At 50.7% G+C, this 24,755-nt stretch overlaps 1 protein-coding gene across 1 annotated transcript in view; it reads right to left on the bottom strand.

The window, feature by feature from the left end:
* The window catches only part of LOC140386498 (uncharacterized), a 40,454-nt gene that overhangs the window by 973 nt on the left and 14,726 nt on the right, over positions 1-24,755 (bottom strand). The window contains exons 2-4 of the mRNA XM_072468888.1: positions 21,252-21,300; positions 12,915-13,268; positions 3,555-3,857 (exon numbers count right to left, since the gene is read on the bottom strand). Coding sequence (XP_072324989.1) covers positions 3,555-3,857; positions 12,915-13,268; positions 21,252-21,300 — 706 coding nt within the window. The remainder of the gene's footprint in view (positions 1-3,554; positions 3,858-12,914; positions 13,269-21,251; positions 21,301-24,755) is intronic.

Below are 24,755 nucleotides of genomic sequence, written 5' to 3'. Positions count from 1 at the left end.
GACAGTGCAGAACCCCCCCCCCCCACCACCAGTACTGACCCTCTGACAGTGCAGCACTCGCTCAGTATTCACCCTCAGACAGTGCAGCACTCCCTCAGTACTGACTCTCTGACAGTGCAGCACTCCCTCAGTACTGACCCTCCGACAGTGCAGCAATCCCTCAGTACTGACTCTCTGACAGTGCAGAACCCCCCCACCCCCCCCCACCCCCCCAGTACTGGCCCTCTGACAGTGCAACACTCGCTCAGTATTCACCATCAGACAGTGCAGCACTCCCTCAGTACTGACTCTCTGACAGTGCAGCACTCCCTCAGTACTGACCCTCTGACAGTGCAGCAATCCCTCAGTACTGACCATCTGACAGTGCAGCACTCCCTCAGTACTGACTCTCTGACAGTGCAGCAATCCCTCAGTACTGACCCTCTGACAGTGCAGCACTACCTCAGTACTGACCCTCTGACAGTGCAGCAATCCCTCAGTACTGACCCTCTGACAGTGCAGCACTCCCTCAGTTCTGACCATCTGACAGTACAGCACTCCCTGAGTATTCACCCTCAGAGAGTGCAGCACTCCCTCAGTACTGACCCTCTGAAAGTGCAGCAATCCCTCAGTACTGACCCTCTGACAGTGCAGCACTCCCTCAGTTCTGACCCTCTGACAGTGCAGTACTTCCTCAGTACGGTACCTCTGACAGTGCAGCACTCGCTCAGTACTGACCCACCGACAGTGCAGCACTCCCTCAATACTGACCCTCTGACAGTGCAGCATTTCCTCTGTGCTGATCTTCTGACAGTGCAGGACTCCCTCAGTACTGACCCTCTGACATTGCAGGACCCCCCCCCAGTACTGACCCTCTGTCTGTGCAGCACTCCCTCAGTATTCACCCTCAGACAGTGCAGCAATCCCTCAGTACTGATCCTCTGACAGTGCAGCAATCCCTCAGTACTGACCCTCTGATAGTGCAGCACTCCCTCAGTACTGACCCTCTGACAGTGCAGCACTCCCTCAGTACTGACCCTCCGACAGTGCAGCACTCCCTCAGTACTGACTCTCTGACAGTGCAGAACCCCCCCCCCCCGCAGTACTGACCCTCTGACAGTGCAGCACTCCATAGTACTGACCCTCTGATAGTGCCGCAATCCCTCAGTACTGACCCTCTGGCTGTGCAACTCTCCCTCAGTATTGACCCTCTGACAGTGCAGCACTCCTTCAGTCCTGTTCCTCCGACAGTGCAGCACTCCCTCAGTATTCACGCTCAGACAGTGCAGCACTCCCTCAGCACTGACCCTCTGCCAGTTCAGCACTCCCCTGTACCAACCCTCCGACAGTGCAGCACTCCCTCAGTACTGATCCTCCAACAGTGCGCACTCCCTTCGTCCTCAACCTCCAACAGTGCAACACTTCCTCAGTACTGACCCTCTGACAGTGCAGCACTCCCTCAGTACTGGCCCTTTGATATTACCGCGCTCCCTCGTTACTGAACCTCCGACAGTGCAGCACTCCCTCAGTACTGGCCCTTTGACAGTGTAGCACCCCCTCAGTACTGGCCCTTTGACCGTACGGCGCTCCCTCATTACTGAGCCTCCGATAATGCTCCCTTAACACTGGCCCATGGCAGTGCAGCGGTTCTTTGGGCTGGCACTTGGAGTTTCGGCCTGTGCATATGGTGCTTAAATTTTGGGAGTGGTCTCAAATTGGTGACCTGGCGACCCAGAGAGGAAAGAGAAAGCGTAAGAGCCAATGAGCCAGAGCTGGCACGATGCAAATCGCACCAGTGAGCCCACCGGGGACGGACTAGAGAACAGGGCACTTACCGCTCACTTCTATGTACTGCCTCCAGTCGATGATGCCGCCCTGTCTGATCCTCTGACAGTGCAACAATCCCTCAGTACTGACCCTCTGATAGTGCAGCACTCCCTCAGTACTGACCCTCTGACAGTGCAGCACAGAGGAAATGCTGCACTGTCAGAGGGTCAGTATTGAGGGAGTGCTGTACTGTCAGATGGTCAGAACTGAGGGAGTGCTGCACTGTCAGAGGGTCAGTACTGAGGGATTGCTGCACTGTCAGAGGGTCAGTACTGAGGGAGTGCTGCACTGGCAGAGGGTCAGTACTGAGGGATTGCTGCACTGTCAGAGGGTCAGTACTGAGGGAGTGCTGCACTGTCAGAGGGTCAGTACTGAGGGAGTGCTGCACTGTCAGAGGGTCAGTACTGAGGGATTGCTGCACTGTCAGAGGATCAGTACTGAGGGATTGCTGCCCTGTCTGAGGGTGAACACTGAGGGAGTGCTGCACAGTCAGAGGGTCAGTACTGGGGGGGCGGGGGGGGGGGGGGGGGGGGGGCGAGGGGGGGGGGGGGGGGTGCTGCACTGTCAGAGGGTCAGTACTGAGGGAGTCCTGCACTTTCAGAAGATCAGCACAGAGGAATTGCTGCACTGTCAGAGGGTCAGTATTGAGGGAGTGCTGCACTGTCGGGGGTGAGTACTGAGGGAGTGCTGCACTGTCAGAGGTACCGTACTGAAGGAGTACTGCACTATCAGAGGGTCAGTACTGAGGGAGATTTGCACTGTCAGAGAGTCAGTACTGAGGGTGTGCTGCACAGCCAGAGTACTCCCTCAGTACTGACCCACCGACAGTGCAGCACTCCCTCAATACTGACCCTCTGACAGTGCAGCATTTCCTCTGTGCTGATCTTCTGACAGTGCAGGACTCCCTCAGTACTGACCCTCTGACATTGCAGCACCCCCCCCCCCCCAGTACTGACCCTCTGACTGTGCAGCACTCCCTCAGTATTCACCCTCAGACAGTGCAGCAATCCCTCAGTACTGATCCTCTGACAGTGCAGCACTCCCTCAGTATTCACGCTCAGACAGTGCAGCACTCCCTCAGCACTGACCCTCTGCCAGTTCAGCACTCCCCTGTACCAACCCTCCGACAGTGCAGCACTCCCTCAGTACTGATCCTCCAACAATGCGCACTCCCTTCGTCCTCAACCTCCAACAGTGCAACACTTCCTCAGTACTGACCCTCTGACAGTGCAGCACTCCCTCAGTACTGGCCCTTTTATATTACCGCGCTCCCTCGTTACTGAACCTCCGACAGTGCAGTACTCCCTCAGTACTGGCCCTTTGACAGTGCAGCACTCCCTCAGTACTGGCCCTTTGACAGTGCAGCACTCCCTCAGTACTGGCCCTTTGACAGTGCAGCACTCCCTCAGTACTGACCCTCTGACAATGCAGCACTCCCTCAGTACTGGCCCTTTGACAGTGCAGCACTCCCTCAGTACTGGCCCTTTGACCGTACGGCGCTCCCTCATTACTGAGCCTCCCATAATGCTCCCTTAACACTGGCCCACGACAGTGCAGCGGTTCTTTGGGCTGGCACTTGGAGTTTCGGCCTGTGCATATGATGCTTAAATTTTGGGAGTGGTCTCAAATTGGTGACCTGGCTTCCCAGAGAGGAAAGAGAAAGCGTAAGAGCCAATGAGCCACAGCTGGCACGATGCAAATCGCACCAGTGAGCCCACCGGGGAGGGACTGGAGAACAGGGCACTTACCGCTCACTTCTATGTACTGCCTCCAGTCGATGATGCCGCCAGAGGTGTGGGTCAACATACACGTGTAGTTCACCTCAGTGCCCGGGCTGGGCACGGGTAATGGAACCTGGCTCTCCAATCTCGCGGAACCATCGCCGGCAGGTTCGATCAGCTGCGTCTGGTTCTCCCGCCTCACCGCCTCGCTGTTTCTCAACCAGTTGATCCGGACGACGTCACCAACCGGAACCCGGGTCCCACAGGAGACATAGCGTCGCTGCGGAGCGTCACACGAGCAATTGGGAGGAGGAGTCAGGACCAGTGGTTCTGTGGAAGGGAGAGCCGGCGGCGGTTAGTGGTCTGGTTGAGGGATTGTCTTTGGCAAAGACGCCCAGTTACATAACAGCACGCGGAACATGGAGCTGAGGAACTTAAAATTCGATACATGAAACCCGGGACTATCAAGGCTACTCTCGGCTGTCGTGACTGTGACAACCATCATGGATTGTCGTAAAGACGCATCTGGTACACTCACGTCACGTTCGGAGAAGGAAATTGCCATTCTTACCCTGGTCTGGCCTATACCTGACTCCATACACACATGGTAATGTGGTCGACTCAACTTCCCACCCTGAAATGGCCCAGAGAATCACTCCCTTCAAAGGACAATTAGGGATGGGAAATAAATGCTATCCTGGCCCAGCGAAACCCACTTCTCGTGAAATGGACATGAACAAAAAGCTGGAGGAGGCCATTGGACCCCTCCATACATCTTCCCCCATCCAATACCATCAGGGCCGACCCTCTGCCTCAACTCCACTTCCCCGTCCTCTCCTAGAGTTCCCGCAGCATCCTTACATAGAAACATACATTGAAAATAGAAGCAGGAGAAGGCCACTAGGCCCTTCAAACCTGCTCCGCCATTCATTATGATCATGGCTGATCATCAAGTTCAATATCCTGATCCCGCCTTCCTCCCATATCCCTTGACCCACTTAGCCCCAAGAGCTATATCTCACTCCTGCTTGAAATCACACACTGTTTTTACCTTAACTACTTCCTGTGCTTGATTCGTGCTCACATCCCAATCTAAAACTCAACTAAAACTGCTTTTCTGCAAATTGTATGATATCTTAGCTCCTCCTATTAATTACATCATTTTATCAAGCTGAAACTTGTATACTATCATCTCCACAGGGAACCCCCTTTAATCCAAAAAAACCCCATTAGCTCAAACTTTTATGATGGCTTAATTGCACCTCTGACTCCCAATCCTTTCAAACCAGGATTTTTAAAAAACACTACCGCAGCAGTCACACACCCACACATTAACTTAGGTGTTTAACCCTTACTGCACCAAATACCTATAATACAATATCTCTGAAATTCCTCTCAACTGGAATCATGATAAAGATCCGTAAAAGAAGGAGAGTCAACGGAACCACTGGAGTGATAACCTGCAGGAATGACCATCTTAAGAAGCCAGGTCCTGGGTCCAGGACTCAGAGGACATTGGGATTCACCAAGAGGGAGTCAGATCACTTTGCCTCTTAACGGGTGGTATTTACGTCCAAGCCATGAGTTTTTGGTGCCTTGTCTAGGACGGTATTTTGATATTGTGTGCGACAGAGCTTCTGATACCCTTTATAGCAGTGTTTTTATACTTTTGGGGTCATCTGGAAAGATACAATAAAGGAGATGGTTGTAGGCTAATTTTAGAGTTTCCGTAATGCGAGTCAGACCCAAGTTTGAGGTGCAGCATCCTGGATTCAAAATGTTTAGACAGCGTAGAGAGCTGTGGTTTTTTGATTTAGGTGTGTCTGAACCAGACGGGCAAGCCACGAAAGCTCACCCAGCAATTGGGAATGAAGGTCTACACAGACTGAAACATGGGGGATAACAGCAGAAGAGTGAAACCATTCCCTAAAAGCTTGGGCGACATTGGAAGACTGGTTCAAATTCAAGTTAAAATTCTGTATTTATCAGTCAGATTTCCTGTTATTTCGGCAGCAGCCTATAGAATCCGTAGACCACATTGTCAACAGGTGCAGAGAAAAGGGCGCGTACTGTGAATTTGCAAACGCAGAGCGAGCAGACAGAATTGTTGAGTTGGTGATCGCATCCACTCCCGTGGAAGTGTCCAGGAAGATCAGCTAGACGAGTCCAAATTGTGTAGCGTCGAAGGGCTACTCAAGGATGGACATAAGTATGAAGGGCTCCTTTCAGGCCGATGATGGTTACAGGTCCTCGGACAACTCCAACTGTTGATGCCCCCACTTGGACCCCAAAATCCCACAAGACATGTGGAAGGTGTGCTTTGATGAATGTAGGAATTTCACATATAGATTGTATCGTACACAGCTGGGGCAGTAATGGTTAAAAGTCTGAGATAGGGTGTGTATCTGACTGCTGCAGTAATAGTTTTAAAAGAATCCTGGGTTGAAAGGCAGCTAGAGTTTGGGGCTACAGAGGTGCAATTAAAGCACCATAAAAGTAAGATCATAATTCATTCCAGCCATGGATATTGTTTGCTGAAGTACAGCTAATGGAACTTTCTTTACAGAAAGAAGGTCCCCTGGAGAGTAGATAATGAGAGATATTGTGCTTAGCCTTAGTCAGATGGTCAGAACCCAGTTAGTGGGATGATGTGTTAAGGGGAGCATGGGGGAGGGCTGAAACAATCAGGTGTTCGCATCCTTAAGTACCTCAAATTCAGCCAGTGGTCAGGGACAGCAGGGTGTTAACAGCAGAGTGTGACTGTGAGTGAGGCAGATGGAAGGATCCTAAATTTAGAAATGGAAGCCTCAGCTCTTGACCTTGTCCAACATGTATGAGGCACTTGTTCCTTTTGTAGGTGAGGAAAAGTACTGTAAGGAGGATGAGCGAGCCGACCACTGTACCATGGTACGGGAGGCCATTCAGCAGAGGGGGGGGGGGGGAGCAAAAAGATAAGTAATAGTTGAGGGAATTATATAATTAGGGGAATTGATAGCATCCTTTGCAAACAGGACCAAGAGTCCCGCGTGGTATGTTGCCTGACGGAACCAGGGTGAAGAACATCTCTAACCGGCTTGAAGAGATATTGTAGAGGGAGGGAGAGGATCCAGTTGTTGTGGTCCATGTTGGGACAAATAACATAGGCAAGACTAGGAAAGAGGGCCTGTTTGGGGATTATCAGGAACTAGGAACAAAATTAAAGAACAGGTCCTCACGGTTTATAATCTGTGGATTACTACCCGAGACATGTGCAAATTGGCAAAGGGATGAGAAATTAGGGAAATAAACACGTGGCTAAAGGAATGGTGAGGGAAGGAGGGGTTCCATTTCACAGAGCATTGGCATCAATATTGGAACAGGAGGGATCTGTACCATTGGGACGGTCTCCATCTGAACTGATCTGGGACCAGTGTTCTAGCGGAAAGGATAAATAGGACTTTAAACTAGCAAGTGGGGTGGAAGGGAAGAGTAAAGCTACAAGAGGTATAATGGTTAACGGGAACCAAAACAGCAGGTCGGCATGTGAGGGGAAGGTAGAGGTTAGGGCGGCACGGTAGCACAGTGGTTAGCATAGTTGCTTCACAGCTCCAGGGTCCCAGTTCGATTCCCGGCTTGGGTCACTGTCTGTGCGGAGTTTGCACGTTCTCCCCGTGTGTGCGTGGGTTTCCTCCGGGTGCTCCGGTTTCCTCCCACAGTCCAAAGACATGCAGGTTAGGTGGATTGGCCATTCTAAATTGCCCTTAGTGTCCAGGAAAGGTTAGGTGGGGTTACTGGGTTACGGGGAAAAAGGAGATAGGGTGGAGGCACGGGGCTTAAGTAGGGTGCTCTTTCCAAGGGCTGGCGCAGACTCAATGGGCCGAATGGCCTCCTTCTGCACTGTAAATGCTGTGAAATGTTAATGGGATAAACAGGCAGGGCCAGTCTAATGACTACAGAGCAGAAACGTAACGTAAAAAATCAAAATGTAAGGAGACTGTGAGAGCGAAATTTGGGAATGAGGCTGAGTGTTATCAGAGATTAATAAAGGAGGTCAGAATGTGTGAAAAGCGGAGTGCACCAAAAAATCCTGCAAGGGGAAGGCAAATCAGTAGGACATATTTAAAAACCTTGTACCTAAATGCACTCAATATTCTGAATAAATTCAATGAGCTGAGGGCACAAATAGAGGCAAATGGGTATGATTTGGTGGGGATCACTGAAACATGGTTGCAGGAGGCCCAGGACTGGGAGTTGAATGCCCAACTCAGTATTCTGCAAGGATAGACAGGATGGAATAGGAGATGGAGTTGTTATATTTGTTAACGATTACATCAAGGCTGTATTAAGAAATCATACTGGCACTAAGAGCCAAAATGTTGAATCGATTTGGGTGGAAATAAAAAACAAGGGAAAAACCTTCTTGGTAGTGCAATTTGTAGGCCTTCGAGCAATACTTCCAAAGTGGGGAATAGTATAAATCAAGAAATAACCAGGGCTTGTGAGAAGGGCACAACGGTAATCATGGGTGATTTTAATATGCATATGGATTAAACTATTCAAATTGACAAGGGTAGCGCGAAGAAGGTTTCATACAGTGCATGAGGGATTGTTTCTTCAAGCAATATGTTATGGAGACAACCAGAGAGCAGGATATTTTAGATTTAGTATTATGTAACAAAGAAGGGTTGATAAATAGTCTTGTCGTTAAGGATCCTCTTGGAAGGAGTGATCACAGCATGCTAAAATTTCAAATTCAGATTGAGTGAGAGAGGACAGAGTGTCATACTAGAGTTTTAGCGTGGGGCCGAGGTAATTATACCAGCCTGAGGAAAGAGTTAGCCCAAGTAGACTGGCACAAATAATTGAGGGTAGGGCAGTTGAGGAACAATGGCAGATGTTCAGGGAGATATGAAACACCTCTCAATTAAAGTATATTCCTGAAAAGAAGAGGCGTTGTAAAAGGGAGAAAAATGTTCAGTTGCTAAACAAGGAAGTCAAGGAAAACATAAAGCCCAAAATTATGGAATACAATACTGCAAAAGCTAGTGGTAAAATGGGGGATTAGGAGAACTTTAAGGTTCAACAAAAGCCTACTAAAAATAAAATCAAAAGAGCTGAGATGAACTACGAAAGGAAACTAACAGAAAACATCAATACTAATACCAAGAGCTTCTAAAAGTATATAAAGAGGAAGAGAATAGCTAAAGTAAATGCTGGCCCTTTAGAGGTCGATACTGGTGCGGTAATAATGGGGAACAGAGAGATGGCGGAGGCGTTGAACCAATATTTTGTCACTGTCTTCACGGTAGAAGGGAATAAAGATTTTCCAACAATTACAGTTAATGCAGAGGAACATGGTGCATTAACCATCACTAGGGGGACAGTATTGAATAAACTGACGGGATTAAAGACAGATAAGTCTATGGGACCTGATGGCCTGCCCACAGTGGCACAGTGGTTAACACTGCTACCTCACAGAGCCTGATTTCCGGGTTTGATTTCTGCCTTGGATCACTGGCTGTGTGGAATTTGTATATTCTCCTCGTGTCTGCGTGGGTTTCCTCTGGGTGCTCCGGTTTCCTCCCACATTCCAAAGATGTGCAGGTTAGGTGGATTTGCCATGTTAAATTGCCCCTTTGTGCTCAAAAGGTTAGGTGGAGTTATTGGGTTACAGGGATAGGGTGGGCCGTGGGCATATGTAAGCTGTTCTTTGAGATGGTCAGTGCAGACTCGATGGGCCGAATGGCCTCCTTCTGCACTGTAGTGATTCTATGATTCTATGATTAAGGAAGTGGCAGAAGAGATAGAGGGTGCATTGGTTATGATATTTCAAAATTCCCTGGATTCTGGAAGAGACCCGGTGGATTGGAAACACGTTAATGTGATGCCCCTATTCAAAAACGGAGAGAGGCAAAAAGTAGGAAACTGTAGACCGGTTAGCTTGACCTCTGTGGTGGGGAAGTTGCTGGAATCAATCATTAAGGAGAAGATGACTGAACATTTGGAAAGACAAAGCTCAATCCACCATTGTCAGCATGGTTTCATGAAGGATAAGTCATGCCTGACAAACTTGTTTGAGTTCTTTGAGGATGTAACCAGCAAGATGGATAATGGGGAACCTGTGGATGTGGTATATCGAGACTTCCAGAAGGCGTTTGACAAGGTGCCGCATAAAAGACTGATCCAGAAGTGAGATCACAGGAGATTTGGGGTAGAGTACTAGATTGGAACGAGGATTGGCTGACTGACAGAAAGCAGAGGGTCGGGATAAATGGGTCCTTCTCTGGCTGATGAACTGTAACTAGCGGGGTGCCGCTGGGGTCAGTCTTCGGATCTCAACTGTTTACAATCTATGCAAATGATCTGCAAGAAGGGACAGAGGGTAACATAGCAAACTTTGAGGATGATACTAAAATAGGTGAGAAAGCAGGCAGTGAAGAAGAGATAAAGATTTTACAGATGGATATAGATAGGCTTGGAGCTTAGGCCCAAATCTGGCAGATGGGTTTATCTATTTTGAAAATAGAAAGGCAAGTTATTATCTAAATGGAAAGCAGATTCAAAATGAGTCTGGGCAGAGGGATCTGGGTGTCTTGGTTCATGAATCACAGAAAGTCAGCTTGCAGGCACAGCATGTAATTAAAAAGGCAAATGGAATGTTAGCATTTATTGCAAAAGGACTGGGGTTTGAAAGTAGAGAAGTGTTGTTGCAATTGTATAGGATGTTGGTGAGATCACATCTGGAGGATTGTGTCCTGTTTTGGTCTCCTTAGTTGAGGAAGGATGTGATGGCATTGGAGGCAGTTCAGTGGAGGTTCACCAAATAAATTCTGGGGATGAAAGGATTGACGTATGGGGAGAGATTAAACAGTTTGGGTTTATACTCGCTGGAGTTTAGAAGGATGAGAGGGGATTTGTACGAGATTTACAAAATACTAAAAGAGATTGATAAAGTAAAAAGAATGCAAGGTCACAGATATAGGTCAGAGGTGGTAGATTTAGAACTGAGAAAAGGAGGAACCACTTCTCGCACAGGGTGGTGAATTTGCATGAACCAATTGACAATCTAGACAGCGATTATGACGTGCCCGATGTGTTGGCGAGGGTCGATCAATATTCCACTTCTCACTCAGATCCTGAAATGGGTTGGCCAACGAATCATAAACTGCTATCTATGATGGCCAACCCGGGAATACGAAATGAACTGAATATATCACTTGAATTCTGCGCGACAACTGTGCATGGTGCCTCATGCAATCGCCGAACAATCTCACGCCGTGAGTCCAGTAGGAAAAGGGATACCGTCACACTGTCCAAGATGGTCACCAAGATTCAAATTATCTGCCCGAAGAAAGTTGACAAGATTGGCCAAGATTGACATGGTGGTGAGTGTCAACGTACTCCCCTTCTCTCCACCCACCTCCCCATGAATTCCACAAGTCATGCACTACAGTCACTGAAGGCCACAGCGAAACCTACTGCTGTGAAACTTACAATGTATAGCAGTTCGCTAATTCCATGCGCAGGTCTCGCAATTGTTTTGTTTTATAAATTTAAGCTACCAATTTGGGTTTTCTTCCAATTAAGAGGCAATTTGATATGTCCAATCCACCTACCCTGCACATCTTTGGGTTTGGATCTCTCAGTGCTGGAGTGCTCCCGGGTGTCACTGATATTCTAGAGATTAAAGGTCCGGTGGTCACGACTCTACTGGCATGATGTGACCTCGCATTAGTCACAATCCTTGGAGTTCGCCAGACCTCACAAAGGCCGGTCAGCCTCAGAAACCACTCCTCTCATCCTCGTTTCATGACCTAGCATTGGCGCATCTGGAATGTGTCGCCAAAGTTGGCAGTTTCAAGGGATCTGTCACATTATGCTTGCAGGAGAATGCGAGTCCGTCCATTGATCTGCCACATTTTTGCACAATTCAAAGGCCGGCAGTTGCACGTAGGAGCAGCAAAAAGTTCCAAATCACAGAAAATGCCGAAAACCGTCATCAAAGGAGGACCAGACTCAATCCAGCATGTCCCGAAATGCCTGAGACCAATTTTGACCTTATCGCGATGAGCTAGGCATCTCCTGGGGAATCATCTTTAAAGGCAGGCAGGTCCTCACACTGGAATCTTCGTGACCTGATATTCTTCAACTACTTCATTACTCGCACATGGTCATAGGTCCAATGAGAAGACTCACAAGAGAGGCAGCCTGTTGGCCGGGCATGAACTATGTCAATGAATTCATCATCAAGAAGTGTTAGGCATGTCTAGAGCATATGGCACAAAGTACCGTTGATTCCACATGAAGTTCCTTCCCATTCTTTGACCAAAATAGTACGTAATCTCCTTCATGACAACGGCACTGACTTAATCATCATTGTCGGCGGCTTTACCAAGTATCCCATTATTCAACAATTTCACAAAATGGCAAACACAACTGTTGCCCAGACTATAAGTATTATTTTCAGTTTATTTGGTGGGCTCAGAGAGATCATTACTGGTGATGGTCTGCAATCTATTGGTGAGATATTTCAGGATATGTGTGAGAAGTGGAATATTAATCACACTACTTCTTCTCTTCGTTGCCGTAGGTTTAAAGGTCTGGTTAAGTGAATGGTTTGCATGATGGAATCCCTCATCCTCAAATGTAGAGACAACAAGCGAGATCTACACACTTCAATCTTACATCTGAGAGAAACATCTTTAAGTGTAACTATTACATCGCTGGCAGAGCTAACATTTGACAGACTGGTGCAAACCAATTTACCTACTCTTACTCATTCTACTGTCTCAGAAACTAGAGAACAACTTATGAAACTGCAAGAGAAGGTGGCCAACGTGCATGATAACAATGGAGGCACAGAACTGCCAAGTTTACAACTGGGACAAGTTGACATCCAGGATCCCACAGAAGGTTAGTGACAACCAGCTAAGGTGACAAATATTTGTTCAGAACCAGGGCCCTATGAGGTTATCACCCACAAAGACAATGAGACATAAGTGAGGACAAACCAGATCCATTCCAGCTCCTCACTCTCCGTACGTAACCTGACTTTTGCTTTTGAGCAAAACACAACTGAGCTCTGGTGTCTTTGTATAAATGATCTCATGTTCCTAGTCTCAATTTTTGCACTCACAATGAGGCTGTGAAACACTTTGGGACATCCTGAGGTAGTGATAGACACTTTCATGAAAAATGAAATGAAATGAAATGAAAATCGCTTATTGTCACAAGTAGGCTTCAAATGAAGTTACTGTGAAAAGCCCCTAGTCACCACATTCCGGCGCCAGTTCGGGGAGGCTGGTACGGGAATTGAACCGTGCTGCTGGCCTGTCTTGGTCTGCTGTCAAAGCCAGCAACTTAGCCCTGTGCTAAACAGCCCCATTGGTCTATCAGTGCCACACGTACCGTGGACAAACAGGCTGGTCCCCGCCCCTTCCTTGGTGAAGGTCTGTTCCCCTACCAGGAATGAGATGTAGCAGTAATATGTCTCTGTGTCCTTCAGTTGAAGGGGGTGGATTTGGAATGTGGTGTTGACGCTCCCACTGTATTTGTTGAACTTCACCCGGTTTTGGTAGCGAGGGGGAGGTGCGGGGTGGATCACTGTTGGGTCTTTGCCCTCCTTGAGCGCCCAGTAGACCACACTTCGGAAGATGTCCTCGCCATCGGACGTGTAGCTGCAATACAGCGTGACAGACTGTCCCTTTAATCCACTGATGAATGAGGGTTCCTGGACAACCACCAGATCACCATGGAGACAACCTGGGGTAAGAAAACACGAGGGATTTTGAAATCAGTGATAGAACAGCTCCCACACTTACACACATTCACACACCAAACCTCACAACAATAGAAACTGGTGACAGGGAAGGTTGTCAGGATCGGAGGAGGTTCTAGATATTGGGAGGGGTGTTAGGGGCTGGAGGAGATGGCAGAGATGGGGAGGGTTGTTGGGGCTAGAGGAAGTTATAGATAGAGGGTTGTAGGAGCTGGAGGGGGTTACAGAGTTCGGGAGGGTTGTAGGGGTTAGAGGAAGTCACAGAGATAGGGAGGATTGTAGGGGCTGGAGGAGGTTATAGAGATAGGGGGTTTTAGGTGCTGGAGGAGGTGGCAGAGATAGGGAGGATTTGAGGAGCTGGAGGAGGTTACAGAGATAGGGAGGGTTGTTATGGGGGGCACGGCGGTACAGTGGTTAGCACTGTTGCCTTACACTGCCAGGGACCCAGGTTTGATTCCGACCTCAGGTGACACTGTGGAGTTTTCACATTGCCCCAGTGTCTGTCTGAGATTCCTCCGGGTGCTCCGATTTCCTGTCACAGTCCAAAGCTCTACAGATTAGGTGGCTTGGCCATGCTAAACTGTCCCTTAGTGTCAAAAGGTGAAGTGGGGTGTGCACTGAAGGGAATTTTTGATTCTGGGGAGAAGTTGTCGGGGCTGCAGGAGGTTACAGAGATAGGGAGGGTTGTAGGGGTTGGAGGGCGTTACAGAGATAAGTAGGAATGTAGGTGATTGAGGAGGCTATAGAGTTACGGAGGGTTGTGGGGCTGGAGGAGGTTACAGAGATAGGGGAGAGTTGCAGGGGCTGGAGGAGGTTACAGAGATTGGGAGTGCTGTAGGGGTTGGAGGAGGTTACAGAGATCGGGAGGCCTTTAGGTGCTTGAGGAGGTTACAGAGATAGGGAGGGTTTTCGGGACTGGAAGAGGTTACAGAGATAAGGAGGGTTGTAGGGGCTGGAGGAGGTTACAGAGATAAGGGAGGTTGTCGGGGATGGAGGAGGTTACAGAGATAGGGAGGGTTCTTGGGACTGGAGGTGGTTACAGAAATAGGGAGGGTTGTCGGGGCTGGAGGAGATTACAGAGATAGGGAGGGTTGTCGGGGCTAGAGGAAGTTCCAGAGATTGGGAGGTTTGTCGGTGCTGGAGGAGGTTACAAAGATAGGGAGGGTTGTCGGGGCAGGAGGAGGGTTACAGAGATAGGGAGGGTTGCAGGTGATGGAGGAGGTTACACTGATAGGGAGAGTTGTAGGTGATGGAGGAGGTTACACAGATAGGGAGGGTTGTCGGGGCTGGAGGACGTTAGAGGGATTGGGAGTGTTGTCGGGGCTGGAAGAGGTTACAGAGATAGGGAGGGTTGTCAGGGCTGGAAGAGGTTATAGAGATATGGAGGGTTGTCATGGCTGGAGGAGGTTACAGAGGTAGGGAGTGTTGTAGGGGCTCGAGGAGGGATGGGGAGGTTTCCCTGGTGCATTCTCCTTTGCTCTGCAGCAACCAATCAGAGTTGACTAGCCATCCAATCAGCATGATATCTTTAAACGCTTTATTCAAATTACCACCTGTGATCCCATCAAAACGATTGAGTCCAAATGTAGGAATGTCATGCTTTGGGAAGAATTTGAGAGCCTCGGAGATGGTGTGGAGGTATGTTTCTCGGAATGCATCCAGGGATGAGGGGGCTTCAGTTCATGTGGAGAGACTGGGAGAAGCTGGGATAGTTCTCCTCAGAGCAGAGAAGGTTGAGGGGGAAGATTGAATCGAACATTCAAAATGCTGAGGGGGGTTTGGATGGAATTGATAAGGAGAAAGTGTTTCCCAGCGGGAGGAGGCTCTTTAACCAGAGTGGACATAGATTGAAGAGTATCAGGAAAAGAACCGGGGTGGGAATGGTTGAGTACAGGCAGCACGGTAGCACAAGTGGATAGCACCGTGGCTTCACAGCGCCAGGGTCCCAGGTTCGATTCCCCACTGGGTCATTGTCTGTGCGGAGTCTGCACGTGCTCCCCGTGTCTGCGTGGGTTTCCTCCGGGTGCTCGGGTTTCCTCACACAGTCCAAAGACGTGCAGGTTAGGTGGATTCGCCTTGATAAATTGCCCTCAGTGACCAAAAAGGTGAGGAGGGGTTATTGGGTTACGGGGATAGGGTGGAAGTGAGGGCTTAAGTGGGTTGGTGCAGACTCGATGGGCCAAATGGCCTCCTTCTGCACTGTATGTTCTCTGTTCTCTGAGTGGGGGTGTGGGGAGGTGGAGATATGGAGAATTGTCATTTTACACACAGCGAGTTGTTGTGATCTCGATGGTGCTGCCTGAAAGGGCGGAGGAAGCAGAATCAAAAGCTAATCGAGTTTTATTTGGATTAAAGGTGTTCCCTTAATGTGAAGTCAATTACATTTTGCCCTGGTCAGGTGATGTAATTAGTGAGAGGGTCTAAGGTGGATCCAGCAGTTTTAGTTGAATTTTAGATTGGGATGTGAGCATTTGCTCTCACTGCAGTTCAATTAAAGATATGCCTGTAGACAGATTAGCAGCTTCTTTCTCAGCCGTTCAGAATTGCCTCATTAGAAGGAGAGCTGGGAAGCAGCTTCTGAAAAAATACAGCCAGAGTTTCTGCATGGTTCTGACAGGATTCAGGCCTTTCTCTTTAAAACAGTGTCAAAAGTTCTCTCTTTCTCAAAGTAGAGTATCCAGACATCTCTGTACAGCAGGTATTCCTGAGTGCTAACTGTATTTGAAAGTGGATTGAGAGCTGAGATGGTTTTGTTGTTTGAGTGGGAATAAAGATAGCAGTTAAGGGTTATGGTGTCACTTATTGATCAGCTTTGTTCAAGGGGTAATTGGAAGCTATTTTCTGGTGTGATGTTAAAGATATTTTAATACTGTGTTTGTAGTAAAGTTTGTTTTAATAAACCATATTCCTATTTCTTCATGAAATCACTCCTGGAGCGAGGTATCCTTTCCTCACAGTCTTACAAAATTAAAATAAAATATTGGAAATGGAGCTAGAAAGGTCAAGGAAAGGAAGGGAAGTGTCGGAGATGGACCATGTGAAGGTGATAGAGGGGTGGAAATTATAAGCAAAATGAATACATTTTTCAAGGACCAGACGGGAACATGGGGCGAAATTCTCCCCCAACGGCGCGATGTCCGCCGACTGGCGCCAAAGACGGCGCCAATCAGACGGGCATCGCGCCGGCCCAAAGGTGCGGAATGCTCCGCATCTTTGGGGGCCGAGCCCCAACATTGAGGGGCTAGGCCGGCGCCGGAGGGATTTCCGCCCCGCCAGCTGCCGGAAATGGCGTTTGTTGCCCCGCCAGCTGGCGGAAATGGCGTTTGTTGCCCTGCCAGCTGGCGCGGAAATGCGGTGCATGCACGGGAGCGTCAGCGGCCGCCGACAGTTTCCCGCGCATGCGCAGTGGGGAGAGTCACTTCCTCCTCCGCCATGGTGGAGACCGTGGCGGATGCGGAAGGGAAAGAGTGCCCCCACGGCACAGGCCCGCCCGCGGATCGGTGGGCCCCGATCGCGGGCCAGGCCACCGCGGGGGCACCCCCCAGGGTCAGATCGCCCCGCGCCCCCCCAGGACCCCGGAGCCCGCCCACGCCGCCTGGTCCCGCCGGTAAATACCAGCTTTGATTTACGCCGGCGGGACAGGCAATTTCTGGGCGGGACATCGGCCCATCCAGGCCGGAGAATTAAGCGGGGTGTCCCGCCAACCGGCGCGGCCTGATTCCCGCCCCCGCCCAATCTCCGGTACCGGAGACTTTGGCGGGGGCGGGGGCGGGATTCACGGCGGCCAACGGCCATTCTCCGACCCGGCGGGGGGTCGGAGAATGACGCCCCAGAAGTGGCACTGAAATCGTCATCGATATACTGATTAAAGAGTTTTGGGATGGGGCCGGAGTAGGACTGGAACAAGGAATGTTCCACATACCCCATAAAGAGATGGGCAAGACTGGGACCCATGTGGATATTCATAGCCGCACCTTTGGCTTGGAGGAAATGAGACATGTTAAAGGAGATATTGTTGAGTGAGTGGTCAGGTTCATCCAGACAGAGAGTGGCGGTGGATGGGGATTGTTTGGGCTTCTGTCTGCGGAAGAAGCGGAGAGCCCTCAGACCACCCTGCTGGGGAATGAAGGTATTGAGGGGTTGGACATCCATGGTAAAGAGGAGGCAGTTAGGGCTGGGGAACTGGAAGTTGGTGATATGATGTAGGGCGTTAGAGGAATCACAGATGGAGGTGGGAAGGGACTGGATAAGAGGAGAGAGTATGGAGTCAAGGCAGGAAGAAATGAGTTTGGTAGGTCAGGAGCAGAGTGACTCGATGGGCCTACCAGGACAGTCCTGTTTGTGGATTTTGGGGAGGAGATAGAACCGGGCTGCCTGGGGTTTGGAGATTTAGGTTGGAAGCTGTGGGGGAAGATCTCCAGAGGAGATGAGGTCAGTGACAGTCCTGGCTTGATGCTCGGTGGTGGGGTCATGGGTCTTGCTCCCACAGGGATTGGGGAGAATGTGGGACTCATTCCCACAGGGAGTGGGGAGAATGTGGGACTCGCTCCCACAGGGAGTGGGGAGAATGTGGGACTCGGTCCCGCAGGGAGTGGGGAGAATGTGGGACTCACTCCCACAGGGAGTGGGGAGAATGTGGGACTCGCTCCCACAGGGAGTGGGGAGAATGTGGGACTCGGTCCCTCAGGGAGTGGAGAGAATGTGGGACTCGCTTCCACAGGGAGTGGGGAGAATGTGGGACTCATTCCCTCAGGGAGTGGGGAGAATGTGGGACTCGCTCCCACGGGGAGTGAGGAGAATGCAGAACTCGTTCCCACGGGGAGTGAGGGGAATGTGAGACTCGCTCCCATAGGGAGTGAGGAGAATTTGCGACTCGGTCCCACAGGGAGTGGGGAGAATGTGGGACTCACTCCCATAGGGAGTGGGGAGAATATGGGACTCATTCCCTCAGGGAGTGGGGAGAATGTGGGACTCGCTCCCACGGGGCGTGAGGAGAATGCAGAACTCGCTCCCACGGGGAGTGAGGGGAATGTGAGACTTGCTCCCGCAGGGAGTGGGAAGAATGTCACTCATTCCCACAGGGAGTGGTTGAGGTGAATAGTGTTGATGTATTAAAGGGGAAGTTATAAATACATGAGGGAGAGAGAAATAGAAGGATCTTGTGATGGAAGAAATGAATGTGGGGCGGGGGGGGGGGGGGGGGGGGGGGGTGGTAAGGCTGGTTCATAGAATTTCATAGAATTTACAGTGCAGAACAAGGCCATTCGGCCCATATGGTTTGCACTGACCCTTGGAAAGAGCACCCTACTGTAGCCATGCCTCCACCCTATCCCCGTAACCGTGTACCCCACCAAACCTTTTAGACACGAAGGGATAATTTAGCACGGCCAGTCCACCAAACCGGCACATCTTTGGACTGTGGGAGGAAACCGGAGCACCCGGAGAAAACTCCCGCAGACACGGGGAGAATGTGCAGACCTCACACAGACAGTCACCTGAGGCCAGAATTGAACCCGGGTCCCTGGAGCTGTGAGACAGCAGTGCTGATCACTGTGCCACCGTGCTGCCCCGGTGTGGGGCTGGAACACCAGCATGGGGCAGATGGCCCAAATAGCCTAATTCTCTCTGCTGCAGACTTGATGCAGCTGGACTTTGACGATGGCGAGATGGTGGTTTCCTGCTGAACATTGTTGAGATGTCATGTTGTGTGTGGGTTTAATCCTGACACCTGGGGCGAAATTCTCCGTAATCGGCGCGATGTCCGCCGACCGGCGCAAATCAGTCCGGCATCGCGCCGCCCCAAAGGTGCGGAATCCCCCTCATCTTGACCGGCAGAGCCCTAACCTTGAGGGGCTAGGCCCGCGCCGGACTGATTTCCACCCCGCCAGCTGGCAGGAAAGGGCTTTGGTGCCCCACCAGCTGGCACGGAAATGACATTGCCGGGCGGCGCATGCGCGGGAGCGTCAGCGGCCGCTGACAGTTTCCCGCGCATGCGCAGTGGAGGGGGTCTCTTCCGCCTCCACCATGGTGGAGACCTTGGCGAAGGCGGAAGGAAAAGAGTGCCCCCACGGCACAGGCCCGCCCGCGGATCGGTGGGCCCCGATCGCGGGCCAGGCCACCGTGGGGGCACCCCCCGGGGCCAGATTGCCCCGCGCCCCCCCCAGGTCCCCGGAGCCCGCCCGCGCCGCCTTGCCCCGCCGGTAAGAGAGGTGGTTTAATCCACGCCGGCGGGACAGGCATTCCAGCAACGGGACTTCGGCCCATACGGGCCGGAGAATCGCCGGGGGGGCCCGCCAACCGGCGTGCGCGATTCGCGCCGCTGCTGAATCTCCGGTGCCGGAGAATTCGGCAACCGGCGGGGGCAGGATTCACGCCAGCCCCCGACGATTCTCTGACCCGGTGGGGGATCGGAGAATCTCGCCCAGGGTTTCTTGCTGCAGATTTCAATGTGGTTAAACTGCACAGGCTGTCTGAGAGGATCTTTCTTATCAAACAGTCACTCATTACTGACACAGCGAATAACAGAAACCAGGACCCCTGTCTGCCCTTTCGGAGCGATACAAATCATCCCACAGTCACTATATGGAAGGAGAGCGGGAGGCGTTCGCCCCGGATCCTGGGCCCAATATTTACCCATCGACCAACATTGCTGAAAAAAACACTGAAGATCTGGGTCATTATCATATTGCTGCTTGCGGGATCTTATGCTCGCACTGGCTGCTGTGTTTCTGACATCACAACAGGGACCACACTGCAAAATAAGCCCTTCATTGGCTGTGAGAGGGCCACAAATGGAACTTGCAGTTTTATTAACCCTCCCCCTCTGTCCCCCTCCCCCCCCCCCTTTATTAACCCTCCCCCTCTCTCGCACTGATTCTCATTCTCTCTCTCTCTGTCTCTCTCTCTTGCGTCCTCTGTCTCTCTTCCTTTCTCTCACTGTGACTCGCTGTTTCGCTCTCTGACTCATTCTCCCTCTCTTTCACCACCTTTTCACACTCTTTTTGTCTCTCGCCCTCTGCCTTTTACTCTCTGTTCTGTCCAATTCGCTCTCAGTCTCTCTCTCTCTGTATTTCACTCTCTCAGTCTCTGTCTATCCCTCACTGTTTCATTGTCTCTCTTCTACCTGTCCCTCTTGGTCTTGTTCTGCCTCTGAATCTCCCTCTCACCTTTATATATTTCTGTCTCACACTGGCTCTCTCTCTTTCTCCCTCTCACTCTCTGTCACTCTCTCTCTCTCTGCATCTCTGTCTCTCTTTCTCATTTCTCTCAATCTGTCTCTCTCTCTGCCTCTCTATCTTTGCCTCCCCCTCTCTATCTCTGTCTCTATTTGTCTGTCACTCTCTCTCTGTCTGCCTCTCTCTCTTTCTCTCTGTCCCTCGCTCTCTGTCTTTCTCTCTGTGTCTCTCTCTGTATCACTGTCTCTCTCTCTCATTTCTTTCACTCTGTCTCCCTCTCTGCCTCTCTCTCTTTGTCTCACCCTCTCTGTCTCTGTCTCTATCTGTCTGTCTGTCTCTCCTTCTGCCTGTCTCTCTCTCTCTCTGTTCCTCGCTCTCTGTCTCTCTCTGTATCTCTCTCTGTCTCTCTGTCGCTCTCTCTCTCTCTCTCTCTATCTGCCTGTCTCTCTCTCTATCTGTCTGTCTCTCTCTCCATCAGTCTGTCTGACTCTCTCTTATCTACCTGTATATATATATTTATCTGTCTCTCTCTCTGGGTATCTCACTCTCTCTGTGTGCTGCATATTTTTCATTCATTACACAGGCCGGGAGAGGGAATTTCAGAATCAGCAAATGGTTCAAGCACAACAGGACGCCATTCGGCCCATCACATATGCTGCTGGCCCTCCTCTCGCTGTTAAATCGACTCCCTTTCGAAAAGCAAGAGTAAATCGTCGTCCTCCAGCTGCTCCTCTCCGCCAGCTGCCCCGGACAGTGCCCGAATAGAATGGTGGAATGTTCCGGCTTATTTACCGATCAGAAGCAGGAGAAATATGGACAGAGAGGTGGTGATGTGGGTGATCTGTGGGGAAAGATATTGTAGCATTGAGTGTTTGGGGGGACAGTTAAGTCACCCCCCCCCCCCCCCGCAGTTGCTGTGTGGCACAGTACTGAACACGCTCTCTCCCGAGGAGGAAGCTAAACTAAACACAGACAATCAGATCAGGAATTGAAAGTAAAACTCCTTCCAAAATCCCCACACCAATTTCCTCCCCTCTGCTACACATCAGCGTTTCCATTAACCCTGTTCCTCCTGTCGTTCCCCTCACCCACATTGTCTCCCTGTCTACATTTAATTCCCAAATTCCCGCTCCCTCACCCCTACCCATCGCTGTAAGCTCCTCCAGCCTCGAGAACCTCCCCTATCTCTGTAACCTCCTCCAGTCCCTTCAATCCTCTCTGCCTAGCTCTGTAACCTCCTCCAGTCCCTACATCCCTCCCTATCTCTGTAACCTCCTCCAGCACCTAATGAAAAAAATTAAAATCGCTTTTTGTCACAAGTAGGCTTCACATGAAGTTACTGTGAAAAGACCCTAGTCACTGATGCACGATCAATTGCACAAAGACGAGAGTCCCTACAACTCTCACCATCTCTGTAACCTCCACTGGCCACTACAACCATCCTTATCTCAGTAATCTCCTCCAGCTCCTACAACCATCCTTATCTCTGTGACCTCCTCTAGCTCCTACAACCATCCTTATCTCTGTAACCTCCTCCAGCCTCTACAACCCTCCCGATCTCTGTGATCTCCTCCAGACCCTACAACCCTCCCTATCTCTGTAATCTCCTCCAGCCCCTACAACCCTCCCTATCTATGTAACATCCATCAGCCACGACAACCCTCCCTATCTCTGTGACCTCCTCCAGCTCCTACAACCATCCTTATTTCTGTAACCTCCTCCAGCTCCTACAACCCTCCCTATCTCTGTAACCTCCACCAGCCACTACAACCCTCACTGTTTCTGTAACCTCCTCCAGCCTCTACAACCTTCCCTATCTCTGTAACTTCCTCCAGCCCCTACAACCCTCCCTATCTCTATAACCTCCACCATTCACTACAACCCACCATATCTCTGTTACCGCAACCAGCCCCGACAACCCTCCCTGTCTCTGTAACCTCCTACAGAACCTACAACCCTCCCTTTCCGTAACCTCCACCAGCGCCTACAGCCCTACCTATCTCTAACTTCCTGAGCCCCTACAACTCTCCTATTTCTGTAACCTCCACCAGCCACTGCAACCTCCTCCAGCCCCTACAACCCTCCCTATCTCTGTAACCTCCACCAGCCACTACAACCCTTGCTGTTTCTGTAACCTCCTCCAGCCCCAACAACCTTCCCTATCTCTGTAACTTCCTCCAGCCGCTACAACCGGCCCCATCTCTGTAACATTCACCAGCCACTACAACCCTCCCTATCTCTGTAATTTCCCCAGACCTACAACACTCCCTATCTCTGTAACGTCCTCCAGAACCTACAACGCTCACCATCTCTGTAACCTCCACTGGCCACTACAACCGTCCCTGTTTCTGTAATCTCCTCCAGCCCCTACAACCCTCCCTATCTATGTAATGTCCACCAGCCACTACAACACTCCCTATCGCTGTGACCTCCTCCAGCTCCTACAACCGTCCTTATCTCTGTAACCTCCTCCAGCCCCTACAACTCTCCCTATCCGTAACCTCCTCCAGCCCCTACTGTCATATTATACATCTATGTATACAATGGACAGGCAGTGATTGACACCAGGATGACCAGTAAGCACACAGAACAGAGCAACCAATCACCAGACAGGACACGACCATTATAAAGCCAGAGGGCACCAGTTTTCCCACTCTCTCTTGGGACCCAGCCTCTGAGACAGTCAGAGCTCGTGAGCTGGTCAGTGTAAACACCATGTGGTAGCTAGTAAGTCTGGTTAGGCTCGTGTCAGGTCTCCAGTCAAGTCAGCATAGTGTCAACCCACAGTTGAACATGTATAATAGTTTGGATGTTGAATAAAGTCGTGTTGCACCTTATCAAGTGTTGGAGGTCTGTCGCTCGCTACACTGCATTAAGTGCAGTCCACATCGACCCAGCCTACCCAACACATCATGGTACCAGCTGAGTGATGCTGAAAATGTTATGGACCTCCCTTGAGTGAATCAGCGTTGACCAGCAAACAGCCAGCCGGTGACATGGAAACGTCCGCCCTCCTCCGCAGCTCCGCGTCGCCGGCAACCCCGCGGTGCAAATTGGAGGATCTTCAAACAAAAGTTCCAACTCTATCTCGAAGCCACCGACCTCGAGGCCGCATCGGACGCCAGGAAGATCGCACTATTCCTCTCCACAGCCGGGGACCACGCCATCCACTTCAAAACTCCCTTACATTCGCTGAAGGCGAAGACAAGACGGAATTTAAAACAGTCCTATTGAAGTTCGACAGCCACTGCGGCATTGAGGTGAATGAGAGCTTTGAACAGTACATTTTCCAGCAGAGGCTGCAGGGTAAGGATGGACCTTTTCAATCCTATCTGACCCATCTCCGCATCCTCGCGCAGTCATGTAACTATGACTCGACCACTGATCCCATGATCCGGGATCAGATCGTTTTCGGAGTCCCATCCGATTCCCTTCGCCAGCAGCTCCTGAAAGTCAAGCAGCTCACCCTCTCCATTGCCATCGAAATGTGTGTTCTCCACGAACATGCTAACAATCGGTACTCCCACAACAGGGCGGCAGAAACAGCAAAGCTAACCTCCCACGAGGCGGAACGGGTGCAGGCCATCGCACAAATGCAGGGCCTATTTATCAACGAGAGTGGCCATTCCGCGCCACTACGCAGCCCTTTGCAGATCTGCTCCACTGCCCAGCATCCAGCGATCCCAGCCACGGCGCAGAAGCGTCCGTTCAATACAGCAGGCCATGCCAGACTCTGACCCCGACAGCCCAACAGATCCTGATGCTGCGTGCCTCAAATCTCCATACCGGGTGGACATCATTACGAAGCAAGCATCACCTGATGAGAACTTCCAGGCTGAAATTGATGACATCATCACACAGTACCACAGCGTGTTCGACGGAATGGGCACACTCCCATACCGATACAAAATTCTGCTCAAACCGAACGCCACCCCTGTGATCCACCCACCACGTCGGGTGCCGGCACTCCTCAAGGACTGCCTCAAGCAGCAGTTACAGGACCTCCAGGACCAGGGCATCATATCAAAGGTCACAGAACCCACGGACTGGGTCAGCTCCATGGTCTGCGTCAAGAAGCCATCAGGGGAGCTTCAAATCTGCATCGACCCCAAGGATTTAAACCGCAACATCATGAGGGAACATTACCCGATACCAAAACGAGAGGAGTTAACCAGCGAGATGGCTCATGCCAAACTCTTTACGAAGCTGGACGCCTCCAAGGGGTTCTGGTAAATACAGCTGGATGCATCCAGTCGCAAGCTGTGCACATGACGAATGTGATATAAAATAGTTACT

This window comes from Scyliorhinus torazame, chromosome 12 (assembly GCF_047496885.1).
Source record: "Scyliorhinus torazame isolate Kashiwa2021f chromosome 12, sScyTor2.1, whole genome shotgun sequence".
Lineage (NCBI taxonomy): Eukaryota > Metazoa > Chordata > Chondrichthyes > Carcharhiniformes > Scyliorhinidae > Scyliorhinus > Scyliorhinus torazame.
Note: the sequence above shows the minus strand (reverse complement) of the source record. Positions and strands in the feature narration are given on the sequence as shown.